The 15,998-nt window shown below is 41.2% G+C and overlaps 1 protein-coding gene across 2 annotated transcripts in view; it reads right to left on the bottom strand.

Moving 5' to 3' along the window:
• Nucleotides 1–4,985: 4,985 nt before the first annotated feature.
• The window catches only part of CCNYL1 (cyclin Y like 1), a 44,811-nt gene continuing 33,798 nt past the window's right edge, over nt 4,986–15,998 (bottom strand). For both annotated transcript variants that reach the window (XM_030916772.1, XM_010386066.2), the window contains 3 exons: nt 13,736–13,902; nt 9,825–9,987; nt 4,986–7,558 (listed from right to left, as the gene is read on the bottom strand). In XM_030916772.1, the coding sequence (XP_030772632.1) occupies nt 7,448–7,558; nt 9,825–9,987; nt 13,736–13,902 (441 nt within the window). In that variant the 3' untranslated portion in view covers nt 4,986–7,447. The remainder of the gene's footprint in view (nt 7,559–9,824; nt 9,988–13,735; nt 13,903–15,998) is intronic.

Genomic DNA, 15,998 nt, shown 5'->3' with positions numbered 1-15,998 from the left:
AGTTCACATCCCAGCTCCACCACTATGTGTCATGTGATCCTGGACACAATCTCTGAGTATTTCAGTTTTCTCATTTGTGAAAAGGGGGATTTATATTTTAGGGTTAAAAAGATTTAAAGGATTGACTCAGATTAAGGCAAAGTTAAGTAAAACAATGGGGAAGCCGCTGTTCAGACATGGAATGAAAGATGGAGAGATTAGGTTTTCAAATTTGTATTTGCTTAAGAATCATTTGAGGTTCATGTTAAAAATATCAATTCCCAGAGCTCAGCCCCAGGAATTGAGATTCAGTAGCTCTGGGGCACAATAAGCTATTTTTTTAAAAAATAAGCTTTTAATTTTGGAATAATTTTAGATTTACCAAAAGTTGCGAAAATCAGTTTCTGTATGCCCCTTACTCATTTCCCAATGTTAACATTTGTTAAAACTAAGCAGTCAATTTTGGCACATTACTATTAACTACAGACTTCATCAGATTTTCCACTAATGTTCTTTATCTGTTCCAGGATCCAGTGCAGGACACCACATTGCCTTTAGAGAAGCTTTGTTTTTCACAGGCACTTTCAGCTGATGAGAAGCAGGTGGGTTGGGGACCACATCGTGAGAATCACTGGGACATTTAAAGAACTGGACAACAATTGCTGCATCCCCAAACTGGGGAGATGAATGCTATTTTAAAGCAGAAGGGAATAAAGTAGTGAAGAGGGTAGATATAGAAGGTTGATTTTAGAGTTGGAGATGGAATGCTCTCCACTAGATGAGGAGGGTTACTTTAAAGAAGGCATCTAATGCCAGAGGAAATAGTAGATTTTGGAAGGTGCAGATGCCACTTAGTCCGCAGCCTAGATTGAGGATATATGACTAGGGTTGTGAGCAAGTCAGGAGAACGGGTAAGTGCAGTAAGTTGGGAACAGCTGCTTTGGGGAACACAGGTGGGCTCAAATAGGTGATGAAAGGGAATTACAGGAGGCCTGTTAGCCTGTGAGCCTCATGAAACCTGCATGTCCCAGAACCTGATGCTAATGCTTTGGCAGTGGGTCACAGTGACCAACATCAAGCATTGCCACATTGGGTCAGGGTGAGGCTGGGATGATATTGTTGAGGGAGGGTCCTAAGGATCTTCACCTAAAAGTGAAGGAGCGGGTGGAAGGTGCATAAAACACTTGAAGCTCCGCCTTTGTCAGAGAGTTCTCACACCGAGCAGACCAGCTAGGGGGTGACACACTGAGCCACCAGCTAGGGGGTGACAGGTAAACATTTGTAGAATAGAGGTTAAGACGAAGCAACAGATTTTTTGGTGTTTTTTTTTGTTTGTTTCCTTTAAAGCTAGCAGTCTAATTTGGGAATCTTTTGAGGTCTTTTGAAGTAGATACTACTGATAGCCCATTGAAGACCTTAGGTTCTGGGACCATTACTGAATTTTCCTAATCACATTCCAATTGCTTTGCTCCCTTACAGCAGTTAATCACCAAAGCTGTCCCTTTTATTTATTTATTTTTTTGAGATGGAGTTTCGCTCTTGCTTCAGTCTCTTGCGTAGCTGGGATTACAGGCACGTGCCACCACACCAGGCTAATTTTTCTATTTTTAGTAGAGACAGGGTTTCACCATGTTGGCCAGGTTGGTCCCTAACTCTTGACCTTAGGTGATCCACCCGCCTCGGCCTCCCAAAGTGCTAGGATTACAGGCGTGAGCTACCGCACCCGGCTAAACCTGTCCCTTTTTAAAGACTGTTAACCTTTTTTCATTGGACTCAGGATTCCTCTTAATTTCTATACCATTTTCACTTTCACAGTTAGTTGTTCTTCCTGCATCCTAGATATCCTAAACCACAAACTAACATTCTTAAAATTTCACATTTAAGTGCACATTCTCTCACTTGTCAAATAGTTAGATGGAAATTGCCTTAGAAACCAGATTGCTCCTGTATACCAAGGGGAGCAGGCTTCACTGAAGGTCTCCTAGGTATTGCTTGCTGGCACAATGTCACTCAGCCCCAGCCAGGTCTACCAGATATGGGTAAGTAGGCAGAAGATAGACTTTAAGGTAATACAATCCTTAATCTGTTGAGAGGTACTGGGTGTAATCTACAGATTCTGCACAGAAACTAGCACTTACCTGGGAGAGTTCTCTGCCAGCTGTCTTTTCCAAGTAGTACTATACTCAATAAGCCTGCTTGAGGCTGGTGTGGTGGCTCATGCCTGGAATCCCAGCACTTTGGGAGGCCAAGGCAGGCAGATCATGAGGTCAAGAGATTGAGACCATCCCGGCCAACATGGTGAAACCCTGTCTCTACTAAAAATACAAAAATTAGCTGGGGGTTGTGGCGCACGACTGTAATCCCAGCTACCTGGGAGGCTGAGGCAGGAGAATCGCTTGAATCCAGGAGACTGAGGTTGCAGTAGAGCCAAGATTGTGCCACTGCACTCCAGTCTGGCAACAGAGCGAGACTCCATCTAAAAAAAAAAAAAAAAACCCAAGAAAACCCCAAAAATTAGCCGGGCATGGTGGCACACACCTGTAATCCCAGCTACTCAAGAGGCTGAGGCAGGAGGAGCGTTTGAACCCAGGAGGTGGAGGTTGTAGTGAGTCGAGATCATGCCACTGCTCTCCAGCCTGGGTGACAGAGCAAGACTCTGTCTCAAAAAAAAAAAAAAAAAAAAAGCCTGCTTGAGAGTCTGAGAGTCCATCATAGCTATGTTAAATGTAGTTAGGGAGAAAGGCTGGGTGATGAAAGATTCTAGTTAACCTGCATACTGTGGCTAAACTAGTTCCCAGAAACACTGCAGAGCCTGAACATAGAATCAAGACTGAATTTGTTTTCTGATTAAAATTAGCTTTGGCTTTAAAAAAAAAAATCAAGGTATACTTAGAAATGCAGGAAAACTAGACCAAGAAATGAACCTTGAGCTGTTATAAAGCCAGGATTTAGTGCTGGATTTCAATAATGTATAGACATATGGATTACATAAAAAGGAAATGTAAAATAAAGGGCCAGTATAAAACTTCTCTTTAACCAGAAACACTGAGCCCTAAGTGGTCATCTTAGGATGAAACACATGAAATTGCCAAAAGGCAACCAAAAGGCCTATAAAAACGACAATTTGGTTCAAATATATGTTTCATTTTTTTAACTCTTCACCCCCAGACTCCTATCAAATGTTTCAGATATTTTGTGTTTTTTCTTGTAATTAAGATGTGAAAGTTCAGTTCACAATATACCAAAGTTAGTATTTCACTGGGGTCTGTATTATAGTAGTTAAACAAAATACCTACAAATGAAAATAAATATGAGTCCAGATAATCAGTCCTTTTTTAAAGTCTCACGTTAGGGAACAAATCTTCCCTAGGTACAGAACTCTTAAGAAAAATGCCATAGTTACCACCCCACTATCAACTTAGTTTCCATGCCCTATTTGTCAGAGAACCTACCTGCTTTTCAGTGGCATTTATACTTTTCCTCAACTGACCCAATTTCCCATTTATCAAAGTCACTGTACTGCCTTCTAGAATTAAAAGTCAAAGGAGAAGAGCAACTTTAGTGATACTTATTTTACCAACTTGTTCTTCAAGTCACAGATTCATGTCCAATGTCCCTCTCCCAAACTTTCTTTGGCCACTCAAATATGTCAGCATTTCTGCTTATAACTGGCATATCACAAGGTGCAAACCATCTTATAAAGTGACGTATGATACTTTTTTTTTCTAAGTTAAATCAGATCACTTATCCTAGTCGGCAACTTATCAAGACACAGTGATCAGTTTTTTTTTGTTTTTTTGAGACATGGTCTCATGCTGTCGCTCAGGCTAGAGTACAGTGGTGCAATCGCAGCTCACTGCACTCTGCCCCCTGGGTTCAAGCGATTCCTGTGTCAGCCTCCTGAGTAGCTAGGATTACAGGCGTGTGCCACTACACCCCACTAATGTTTTTTTAATTTTTTTTTTTTGAGACGGAGTTGCACTGTGTCACCCAGGCTGGAGTGCAGTGGTGCCATCTCAGCTCACTGCAACTTCCGCCTCCAGAGTTGAGGGATTCTCCTGCCTCAGCCTCCCGAGTAGCTGGGATTACAGGTATGCACTACACCGGGCCAATTTTTTTTTTTTTTTTTTTTTTAATAGAGACGAGGTTTTTACCAGGTTGGCCAGACTGGTTGTGAACTCCTGACCTCATGTGCTGGGATTACAGGCGTGAGACACTGCACCCAGTCTTTTTTGTAATTTTAATAGAGACAAGGTTACACCATGTTGGCCGACTGGTCTCAAACTCTTGGCCTCAAGTGATCCACCCACCTTGGGCTCCCAAAGTGCTGAGATTACAGGCGTGAGCCACCGTGCCCGGCCACGATCGTTTAAATATTTGATTTTAGGTAATGAAGAATTAAAGTGGATGGAAATATTGCAATACTGTCAGGATTTAGTGAGAATTGCTAAAGCTGAGTGGCTACTCTTAGTTCTAAAGAAACCTAATAGTGACTTGGTATATTTTTAACTGAAATGTAAGCTTGAAAATAGCACGTTAAAGTCCAATTATGTGGCTTAAGACACCCTCTCAACAGCAACACAAATTCTAGTTCCTGTCTTTCCATTCTCTTTCCTGTTTAACTGTCTGATAACCTCAAATACCTCTTGTTCTAATTCTACGCTATTCCTAAAATTCTTTTCTCTTTGGTACATTTTACTTAATTTTATATTCTAATGTGCTTTTCCCTCTCAGACACGATAACCAACTATTCAAGATGCCATCTAATATACTATGCCATTAAGTATCGTGGCCAGACAGTGATTTTAAGTATAATAAATTATCTTCAGGTTGAAAAGAGCATATGCAAAAGAAATGGATCACTACATCTTAACTAGAGGCATGGATCAAATCAAATTATGGTTGGTTTGAAAATGCTTTAAAGACATATCAGGACTGACTTAAAACTAGGCTGGGCAGAGATGTAACACTATGTGAATAGAAGTGTTACAAACACACTAGCCATATTTTAATTAAAATAGAGTTTATTAGTTTTTAATATAAACATGAGAAATAAAAACCACATAAATTGTAGCATTCTTTTCAAAATAAAACTGCAATCAATACTTGAATCTCCAAGCTCTGAATTCCATAAACATTATTTGTGTTTTTTTGAGGTGGTAGATTGTAATATTTTTATACCATTATCATTTATGTCTCTGTCCTTTAAAAATGATGGAAACTGCAGCACAATATGATGTGAAGCATTGCTATAATAGAGGAAGTATTCCTGGCCCAGAAATGCTTTGTTTATAAGCAAGATTCCTGGGATTAGATTTGAGAAAGTAGGAGAAACAGATTTCACATGGTTGAGAACACTAATCTTTTTACTATTTCAAATTTAGGTGACATTATCGGTCTCCTAAAATTATTTGCTCCTTGCCTTTTAAAGCCTGAAGTAAGAGTTCCTAAGGGTTATGTAAGTTATTTCTTAAGTAGCAGGACTTAATGGGACACCTACAGCCTGGTAGCATGTAGGACGATAAAACAGCTGTTCATATCACCTTCTATCATTAGGGTCCAATTCCTTTTATTACATGTTAATTAACACTGCTCTTCAAAATCTTCCTTTAAAGAAACTTCGGTGATCAAAGCATATAGAGCACAACTCTGCAGGTAACTACTTTTAAGAAGAGGAGGGCATTTTATGGAGATACAAGGTATTCCAAAAGTTCAGTGTAATTTTAAGCTTTGATACTTGTAGAAATATAATGCTATAAACCTTTACAAAATCATGTTTGAACATTTTTCTGGTTTTTGAGACAGGGTCTGGATGTCACCCAGGTTAGAGTGCAGTGACATGATCACGGCCCACCGCAGCCTTGACCTCCTGGACTCTACTGATCCTCCCACCTCAGCCTCTAGAGTGGGTGGGACTGCAGACACATGCCACCATATCAACTATTTTTATTTACTGACTTATTTTTACAGACAGGGTCTCACTATGTTGCCAAGGCTGGTCTTGAACTCCTGCACTCAAGCAATCCTCCCACCTCAGCCTCCCAGAGTACTGAGATTATAGGCATGAATCACTATGCCCAGCCCATTTATTTTGCATTTAATTTTGCATTTTTCTAAGAGATGGGGTCTTGATAACGTTGTCCAGGCTGGAGTGTAGTAGCTATTCTTATAGGCACCATCATGGTACACTGCAGCCTCCAATACTTGACCTCAAACAATCCTCCAGCCTCAGCCTCCCAAGTAGCTGGGATTATAGGCGTGCACCACCACACCCAGCTTCATCTTGCCAATTCTAAATATAAAGCTTTTAATTTTTTGTTTCAGTCAATGTCTGCTATCAAGAGTGAGCAAAACAAAAAATTAAAAGCTTAATATTCAGGAGACAAGTGCTAGGTGCACTTTAGTCCCAGCTACTTGTGTGCTGAGGCTAGATGGCTTGAGGCCAGGAAGTTCTAGGCTGCAGTGCATTATGATTGCACCTGTGAACAGCCACTACACTCCAGCCTGGACAAGGCAGTAAGACCCCATCTCTTAAAAAAACAAAACAAAACAAAAAAACTTTCAAACGATGTTTTTTAAAGGTTTATAGCATTTATTTATATTCATGCTGCAGTGAGTGCCCTGGAGGGCCCAAACTATATTAAAGCTTAAAACTGCTTTACTTTTTTTCATCATCACTGAACCACCATGTTGGCTGGCATTATGAAAAAATCTTTTAATACCTTTATTTAACAAGAGAAAAATTATCAGAAAATGAGAAGCACCATTTAGTTCACAAGAAATGCAACATGGACCCCAATAGAAGTAGATATCAATAACTGATACTTCCTGTTTATGACCCCAAACATGCTAAAATGCTAAAGTAATGCTTGCAAAGAATATGAATGATGAATGTTATCCAGCAGCTTTTTGGTTTAAAATGATTGCCAATGACTACCAGCTTCAATGGTAACAGAAGGGAGGAAGAACCCTTCAATACCTAACAATGCTGCAGTCTGCTCCTAAGTGGCTTTAGTTAAGATTCCCATGTTTTAATGGTAATACTGCATTGATTCGAAAGGCATATGCAGCAAAATGGGGGGAAGGAAGGAAAACGGGAAGAAACATAAAAGTGAAATGGTTAGTGTCTTTAAAGTCTAAAAATTTAAACTATTGTTTAAAAAAACTTACATAGTTCACAGCTATCGGCCCACACAGTAAGTAAATATCTGTGTGTGGGATGGGAGCCTTCACTTTGGAGTGGTTTTTGTAACTCTGTTTACATTAAAGAACAGAAGAGTGTTCTGTTGCATTGACAAGGTCCCATTCTTTCCTATGGAGTATAATCCTTGTTGTCCATGAGTCTCTTGAATTTGAGATCTTTCCTTTCGATGAAAATACTAATTTTGCTGGTTTTTGAGCAGGAAAGGTGATATTTCTCCAGTCTTTGTAGAAGGTCGCGTGACGTTATATCCCCTCATTTCTTCCTTTAAGAGAGGATGGCTTTGGAGCGCTGAATACCAATGAAGTTATCAGCGCTGAAAGACCTTCTCATAGCGGCTCTACACAAGTCTTTGTCTTCACACAATCTAGAAATAGCCTAGGAAAGTCAATCAAATAGAAAACAGGTACAATTTTAAAAAGGGTTCCCACATTTGAAAAAGCACCACTGATGAAAGCCACACATGTAGACTCCTTTACATAACTCACAGTTACAGCTACTTTGGCTGAGTTTTGCACTGCCAAGTTCTGGGGACACTACTTCCTGCCAATTCACCAACGTAATATCCTTTAAGGGCTACAATTAGATTCCCAGAGAATAAAGGGGAATTTATTATATTATTAAAAAGTTGGATTCCCAATGATGTCAAAGGTATTGTGATAGGCTCCTCTTATTCCTTAAATATAACAAACGTACACTTGTGCAAAAAAATAAGTTTATTCAGCTATTCAAATTCTACCCAATCCTTATTAGCTATTATATACTCAAAGCACATTTTAATGAGGCAGGCAAGTGCTGGACTATATTGGAATATACGAGAGGTCTAATGACTGACGCACCAAAAGGTGTTACTTCACATGCACGTTAATTATGGTAGAAATACGTATTATTTCTTTTTTCTTTTTTTTGAGACAGAGTTTCGCTCCTGCTGCCCAGGCTGGAGTGCAATGGCGTGAAACCTCGCAGGTTCAAGCGATTCTCCTGCCTCAGCCTCCCAAGTAGCTGGGATTACAGGCATGTGCCACCATACCTGGCTAATTTTTTATTTTTAGTAGAGACGGGGTTTCACCATGTTGGCCAGGCTGGTCTCAAACTCCTGACCTCAGGTGATCCACCTGCCTCGGCCTCCCAAAGTGCTGGGATTACAGGCGTGAGCCACTGAGCCCAGCCTAGAAATACATATTATTCTAAAGTACCACCATGGTACCACAGAAAGTGTCAGTTTAAAGTATGTGTCCCTTTCAGTTGTAATTCTGCTGTATACTCACCAAGAGTCATAAGCCATAAATATTACTTTGCCCCATAAAGTTACCACTTCCATTAAAAAACCCATGTACTTCCTACATTATTTGTTTTTTGTTATTTTTTTTTTTTTGAGACAGGGTCTCGCTCTATTGCCCAGGCTAGAGTGCAGTGGCATGATCTTAGCTCACTGCAGCCTCTGCCTCCCAGGTTCAAGCAATTTTCATGCCTCAGCCTCCTGAGTAACTGGGCGCTGCCACCACACCCGGCTAATTTTTATATTTTTAGTACAGGCTAGTCTCGAACTCCTGATCTCAAGTGATCCGCCTGCCTCAGCCTTCCAAAGTCCTGGAATTACAGGTTTGAGCCACCATGCCCAGCACTTACATCCAGCATTTGAAACACTTGCACCCTATATAGTGAAGGGTATAGGTCTCTTGGCTTACCTACTAATCCTTTGTCTAAAAAACTCACAGGACTGCACTGTGATATATAAACCATGACATGAATTTGCAAACAGAGTAAGACAGTCAAGAGTGGCAAGTGAATTATGTATGTAGATAAAATTAGGAATATAGTCACAAAGAACATATTTTTTTTTTTTTTTTTTTTTTTTTGGAGACACAATCTCACTTTGTCACCCAGGCTAAAGTGCAGTGTTACGATCTTGGCTCACTGCAACCTCCGCCTCCCAGGTTTAAACGATGCTCATGCCTCAGCCTCCCAAGTAGCTGCGATTACAGGTATGCGCCCCCATACCTGGATAATATTTTTGTGTGTGTGTGTTTTTTTTTTTTTTTGAGATGGAGTTTTGCTCTTGTTGCCCAGGCTAGAGTGCAATGGCATGATCTCGGCTCACTGCAACCTCCACCTCCCTGGTTCAAGTGATTCTCCTGCCTCAGCCTCCCGAGTAGCTGGGATTACAGGCATGTGCCACCACGCCCAGCTAATTTTGTATTTTTAGTAGAGACGGGGTTTCTCCATGTTGGTCAGGCTGGTCTCGAACTCCCAACCTCAGGTGATCCACCTGCCTCGGCCTCCCAAAGTGCTAGGATTATAGGCATGAACCACAGCGCCCAGCTAAAAAAATTATTCATGTATGATTATATGAAAGGGTAGAAGTTCAAAAGGAAGCCTCATTAACAACAGATTAAATTTGATTTAAAATATTCTGAATTATGGTCACAGAAGAGTTAATATGTATAATTTTTAAATAATGTTGATCCTTGTCTAAACCATAAAAGACACAGGAAATCTGACGCCAAAGGGCTAATAAGCTCTTCAGTGTGTTAGTTAATTTTAAAGCTTTCCATTTTCTTAATCACTACTTAATATGATTTAGTCACAGATGTTGGCTTTGGTGGCCGATGGAAAACCCCACTTAGTGACTTCACAGCCTTACCTCTAGGTTCTGTGCTCTTTCTTTGCTAAGAGGAGCAAATAGAAAATTCAGGTTGTTGTCATCTGCTAAGGAGCGAAGGTCAAAGTAGTATTTGGCATAAACACTGGCAGGAACATTAATATTAAACTGAAGAAGCTCCAAAAAATGCCTTTCCATTTCATTCCTGGAGGAGGAAGAACACAACAGAACCAGCAGAGGACAATGTCAGTCAACTGGGCTATCTTCAAAAATATCATTCTGAGTGACTAGAATAGCTCTAAACTCTGTTTTAAAATATAGGCTACTCAGTTGTATTAACATACTAATGTTCACACAAGGTACAGTTACTTGTGGTCCCTTCTGCATCCCAGCACTCTGGGACTGGGATGAAGGTTGAAGGTTACGGCCTCTGATGCACTTGTGCTGCTGACTCAGGCCTCATTCTTCAGAGTTCCATTAGTGCAGCTGTACAATTCATACTTCATGCTCGCTCACAAGGCCCCACTATAGTGATCAGATGAAAGGAATGATGTATGCTGTTTATTAGCTCTGAAGAACTTGCAGACATTTTCACCAGGCTGATAACAGGAAGGGGCTTATTGAAGTTGAGAAGCACCAACAAAAGGAGTGGGCATATCACCACGGCAACAAATGGATCCATCGAGAGCCACTGCTATTATCTCTGAGGGGGAAAAACTCTTGAGGCAACAAGGATTCATCTCAAATAAATAAATAAGCAAGCTACATTACAGGGGAAGGGAATCCCCTCCCCCTGTCCCAGCCCATGAGGCTATGTCAAAGGGCATAATGCAAGTTTCTGCTCACTTTAATATATTATGAAGGTGAGAAATTGTCACTATGACAGGGTAAAGATACTCTTTAAACTTTGGAAGGCAGAAAGATCAAAGGTGGATGTCTTGGCTAGACTAAACCCATTTTATGATATGCCTCGTGGTAGGTCACTGGACTTAAAAACTCAGTGTTTCTTCTGAGTTAGGAATGAAACCCTGAGGTGCTCAGTATCTACCATTCTGGTCAGAACAGAATGTAGGAGTGAGCTGAATGCAGTGGGAGAGGAAAGGGCTGGGAGTAGTACTCAGCCACATGACCACACAGCTGCCCTTGCCAAATGCTTAAGCAAATAAACATAAAACTAGAGAAAATCTTAACCACTTTCACAGTAATCCCTACAAGTACTTAACTGTATAAAAATGATAAATACCTAAACAACATATTTGGTTTCTTGGGTTTAAAGTTTTAATATTTTATCCACTGGCTAAGTCAACAAATGCTTGATGATCTCCTGTATGGAGAGCAGTTAATATGGGCAGAGATGTGGTTTTCTCATTTGCTGAGCTTAAAAACCCAGCTGAACCTACTTCCAAAATTAATTTCCTGTTCATATGTCCATAAGCCTATAGAAATGTAAATCAGATAATGTTTTGATAATCAGCTAATCAGGACTTAATTTACTACACTAATAAATGCACTTCACAATCCCTTTTATATGTTTTCCACTAATACATTTTAACTGTGTAGAAATACAGTACTTCATAGGATTAACACACGTATTAATAGAGGTTTAATCACTGAAGAAAAGCATTGTGCCTACAGAACATGCATCTTCTAGGTTTTTTGTTGTTTTTTAAATGGGTAGGTGGCTGAATAGCATACCCTTTACAGGCACAGCAAACCGTCTGAATAGCAGCTGCTCAGTTTAACTTATTCTTTTAAAGGGAAATATATTCTAACAGGACATATAGATGTTGAAAAATTTTAAGAATAACCTCATAGACACCAATTTAAAATTGTTTCAATTTAGACTCAAATGAGACCACTACAAATAGTCAAGAGCAGGGGGATGAGACAAATGTATATTAAACAGTTTGTTGAAATGCTTTCCAAAGATCATAAACAAAAGCTGCCTGGTTGTAGCATAGCTCCTGGTGCTTCCCTGGGCATACACAAACAGCAACTATCTAGAACTGGTCTTCTTGGAGCTGGCCTCTGCCACCGCTGCTCCTGAAGCTTACATCTGTAGAAACCTGCACATTTCCCTGCATGTTCTCTGATCTTGTATCTAGAATAAGAACTTCAGCCAGTTCAGTTGCAGGTTTTGAGAACATTTGAGCTGCCACATGGTAGGGCTTAGTGTTCATAATTATAAAATTTTGCTTCCGTGAAGAAACCAGTTTGCAGACTAATGACAGCAGTGATCAAAGTCACTTTAGCTTCTGCAACTTCTCAAAGTACTTCCATTTGTTTCAAATTCATTTGCTGTCACACCCTTTGCTAAAATGGCTACCAGCAATATCACTAGAGCTGTTTGGTTTACACCATTAGTAAAGTGGTCAACTTCAACAAAAGCCACTTCAACAGCTACCACAATCACTGGTTCCTTTTTAGTCACAAGCATCCTCACTTCAGTTGTGAATATATGGTATGGTAATTCTGAATGACAGTCATATGGAGTAATGGGCAAAGGCAATAAAAACAAACTATTGCCACTGCCTGTCATGATCTTGATCTTCCTCTGCTACTCAACATCATCAAGAGGTGCTCCTTCATATTTTTCTAAATGCCACCCACAAAGCCATTCTCACTGTCCAGTTGGCACCCTGAGAGCCTTTGCTGGAAATGCTTCCCTGGCTCACCCTGCCTACCAAGCTCCAAGGCCCTTCCCTTCACAGCAGTCATGAGGCCAGACTGGAAGGAAGCTCTGATGAAGCTGCTGTTTCAGGGTCATACTGGTGCCATCTGTGAGGAACTCCATGACTCAGTAAGGCTCCTTGCACTCTCATAGGTAACTCAAGGCCCCCAAAGTGGTGCTGTGGTTGTTGGAGGACCCAGGGAGCCTCTCAAGTGTGGTGAGCATTAGGTGATGCCCCAGCAGTGTTTCTCAGACTGTCTGAGGGGAACAGTGGAGCTTCCTAACTCATCAGACCAATTTCTAAATACAAAAAACACTCCTAATGGGGAGGGGTCAGGGGCACAGGGATCTTCATATCTCAAGGCTTCTGTAAAAACAGACCTTCGATAAAATGTGGAAAGACTAGCAAAAGCAAATATACAATGTGTGACTCAGGTTGAAGCTATGTAACTTCTCAATAGTCCAGAGGCCCTAAGACCTTAATAGTGGCCAAACAATTATTTCAAAGGCCAGACATATGCCCTTTAAGGGCTGTTTATACCCTACTGGTCACATGAAAAAATATAAATGAATGAATGAATGAAAGAAAGAGAGCAAGGAGCTTTAACTGGCAGATAACTTTTTAAAAGCCATAAAGGGACCAGGTGCAGTGGTTCACGCCTGTAATCCCAGCTCTTTGGGAGGCCGAGGCGGGCGGATCACAAGGTCAGGAGTTCGAGACCAGCCTGACCAATACAGTGAAACCCTGTCTCTACTAAAAATACAAAAATTAGCCAGGCGTGGTGGCGCATGCCTGTAATCCCACTGTAATTCCAGTTACTCAGGAGGCTGATGCAGGAGAATCACTTGAACCTGGGAGGCAGATGTTGCAGTGAGCCGAGACTGCACCACTGCACTCCAGCCTGGGCAGAGAGCGAGACTCCATCTCAAAAAAAGAAAAAAATAAAATAAAATAAAGATATTTACTGTACTATGTTGTTCTGGTAGTATACTTGTAAGATGTTTGCCAAAAACCACCCGAAAAATACTTTTCAATTTATCAAGCAGATTATTACACATCAAAACCTATCAAGTAATGATAGAAAATATGTAGTTTTTTTTTTTTTGAGATAGAGTCTTGCTCTGTTGTGAACTGTTATACTAAAGATAGAAATATATAGTCTTATGCCTATTTCCATTATCTGCATAATGTAACCTTTATGAATATTCCTTGTTAACTTTACAGAAACAAATAAGATACTGGAAAATGGTTAGAAAGTTCACCAAAACCTTAGAAACTCACATGTCCTCAACTGTAATGTCCTTGAGGATCTGGCAGTAGTCCACATTCCATACAGCCTGATCATCCCAAACCTTTGAGGCAAGAAGAATGGCTCCCAGAACAATCCTTTTCCAGTTAGTGGGACAAATGTCGATTTCAGCATAAGTTAAAAGCCTTTCTAAGTAAACCTGTAAAATAGAGCACTGGTCTTTGATTTTAGTTCAGTTTAAATGCTTTGATAAGCTTTTTTTTTTTCAAGACGGAGTTTCGCTCTTGTTACCCAGGCTGTAGTGCAATGGTACGATCTCGGCTCACCAGAACCTCCGCCTCCCAGGTTCAAGCAATTCTCCTACCTTGGCCTCCCGAATAGCTGGGATTACAGGCATGCGCCACCATGCCCAGCTAATTTTTGTATTTTTAGTAGAGACGGGGTTTCTCCATTTTGGTCAGGCTGGTCTCGAACTCCTGATCTCAGGTGATACACCCAATCCTCCCAAAGTGTTGGGATTACAGGCATGAGCCACCGCACCTGGCCCCTAAATGCTTTGGTAAGAATTCATGACTGACAGATTTCTTCTGTTTTTGACCAGAAAATAAGTGCCTTTTATTCTTTTTTTTTTTTTTTTTTTTTGAGACGGAGTCTCGCTCTGTTGCCCAGGCTGGAGTGCAGTGGCGCAATCTCGGCTCACTGCAAGCTCCATCTCCCGGGTTCCCGCCATTCTCCTGCCTCAGCCTCCCGAGTAGCTGGGACTACAGGCGCCCGCCACCACGCCCGGCTAGTTTTTTTTTTTTTTGCATTTTTAGTAGAGACGGGGTTTCACCGTGTTAGCCAGGATGGTCTCGATCTCCTGACCTCGTGATCCGCCCGTCTCGGCCTCCCAAAGTGCTGGGATTACAGGCTTGAGCCACCGCGCCCGGCCGTGCCTTTTATTCTTATGTTCTACAGAGACTTTGCACAGTCAGCCACAGCGAGACACCAAATCACAGTTGTAGGTCAGGTATCTGTGCTACCTACTCTGCCCATATACATTTCCTGCCCGATTTTGGTCACAGGAATGACTGGACATCTCAGCAAAGGGCATCATGAAGAGAGGCACTCTTATCACCTCCACACTCGTAATAGAGTTGTTCAATAAATACTGAGTGCCTACCAGGTGCAATGTTAGTAGACAGTAATTTTACAGGTAGTTATATTATGCTCAAATATGAAGTAATACTGAGCACATTTTTACCTTCTCCTTTTCACAGTAACTAACCCTTTTGTGGCACTAGCTTGAAGAACTGTTGGTCAAGAGAGCCACCCAGTGGCTGCTGTGCAGAACAGCATGATAGGGGCAGGTCTTTAGGGCTATAAAATATTCCCCGTATTCAGTGCCTCCACAAGGAACACACATGGACAAAAGGACATCTCTGGACCCCTGGTATTTCTCTAAACCTGCCAAGCAGTTTATCAGACAACTTCATGAATTATTTTACATCTACCAAACATCCTTCAAAGAATTGAGCAAAGTGAACAGCTAAGTAAAGATTACAGAGGTAAGCTGTAATTTGCTGTCACCTCAAAGGGTTCTCTGTGGAAGTATATGTCTGTATGCTATTTGAACTCTGTATCGAGACAAAAATAAATCTTTTTAGGCTGGAGTGCAGTGGTGCAATCTTGGCTCATTGCAACCTCCGCCCCCTGGGTTCAAGCGATTCTCCTGCCTCAGACTCCTGAGTAGCTGGACACCCACCAGCACGACTGGCTAATTTTTGTATTTTTAGTAGAGACGGGGTTTCACCACGTTGGCCAGGCTGGTCTCAAACTCCTGGCCTCAAGTGATCTGCCCACCTCAGCCTCCCTAAGTGCTGGGATTACAGGAATGAGCCACTGTGCTGAGCCTGAAAAAAGTTCATTTTAACAGAGCTTATTTATTGTCTGAAGGTTATCAGATAGGCAGCTGAGATCTGGCAGTACTCTCCAAACTCAACTTTGTTTTCAAAAATAGGTATTGAACATGACATGTTCTTAAGAGAGCTTCTGTTCCCTTTCCCCCAAAATTCTGCACTGGCAGTATCCTAAGAATGAACCTCTTTCACAGGGTTCAACTCTCAATGGGAATAATTAGACCACAGGGAGACAATCCCTCAACTTCCTGTTGCCTTTACTGGTAAGCTGATGATGTGCTGATGCTCACTGATACCACTTGCCCTCCTGTGTCAGTGAGTTCTTTTCTTCCCACTAGTGCAGTTGATCCCATTCCACTTGTGCAGAACACTGTCCCCCTAATTGCATCTTTCTGAA

Source organism: Rhinopithecus roxellana, chromosome 14, assembly GCF_007565055.1.
Source record: "Rhinopithecus roxellana isolate Shanxi Qingling chromosome 14, ASM756505v1, whole genome shotgun sequence".
Lineage (NCBI taxonomy): Eukaryota > Metazoa > Chordata > Mammalia > Primates > Cercopithecidae > Rhinopithecus > Rhinopithecus roxellana.
The sequence above is the reverse complement of the archived record's forward strand: the minus strand, read 5'-3'. Positions and strand labels throughout refer to the sequence as shown.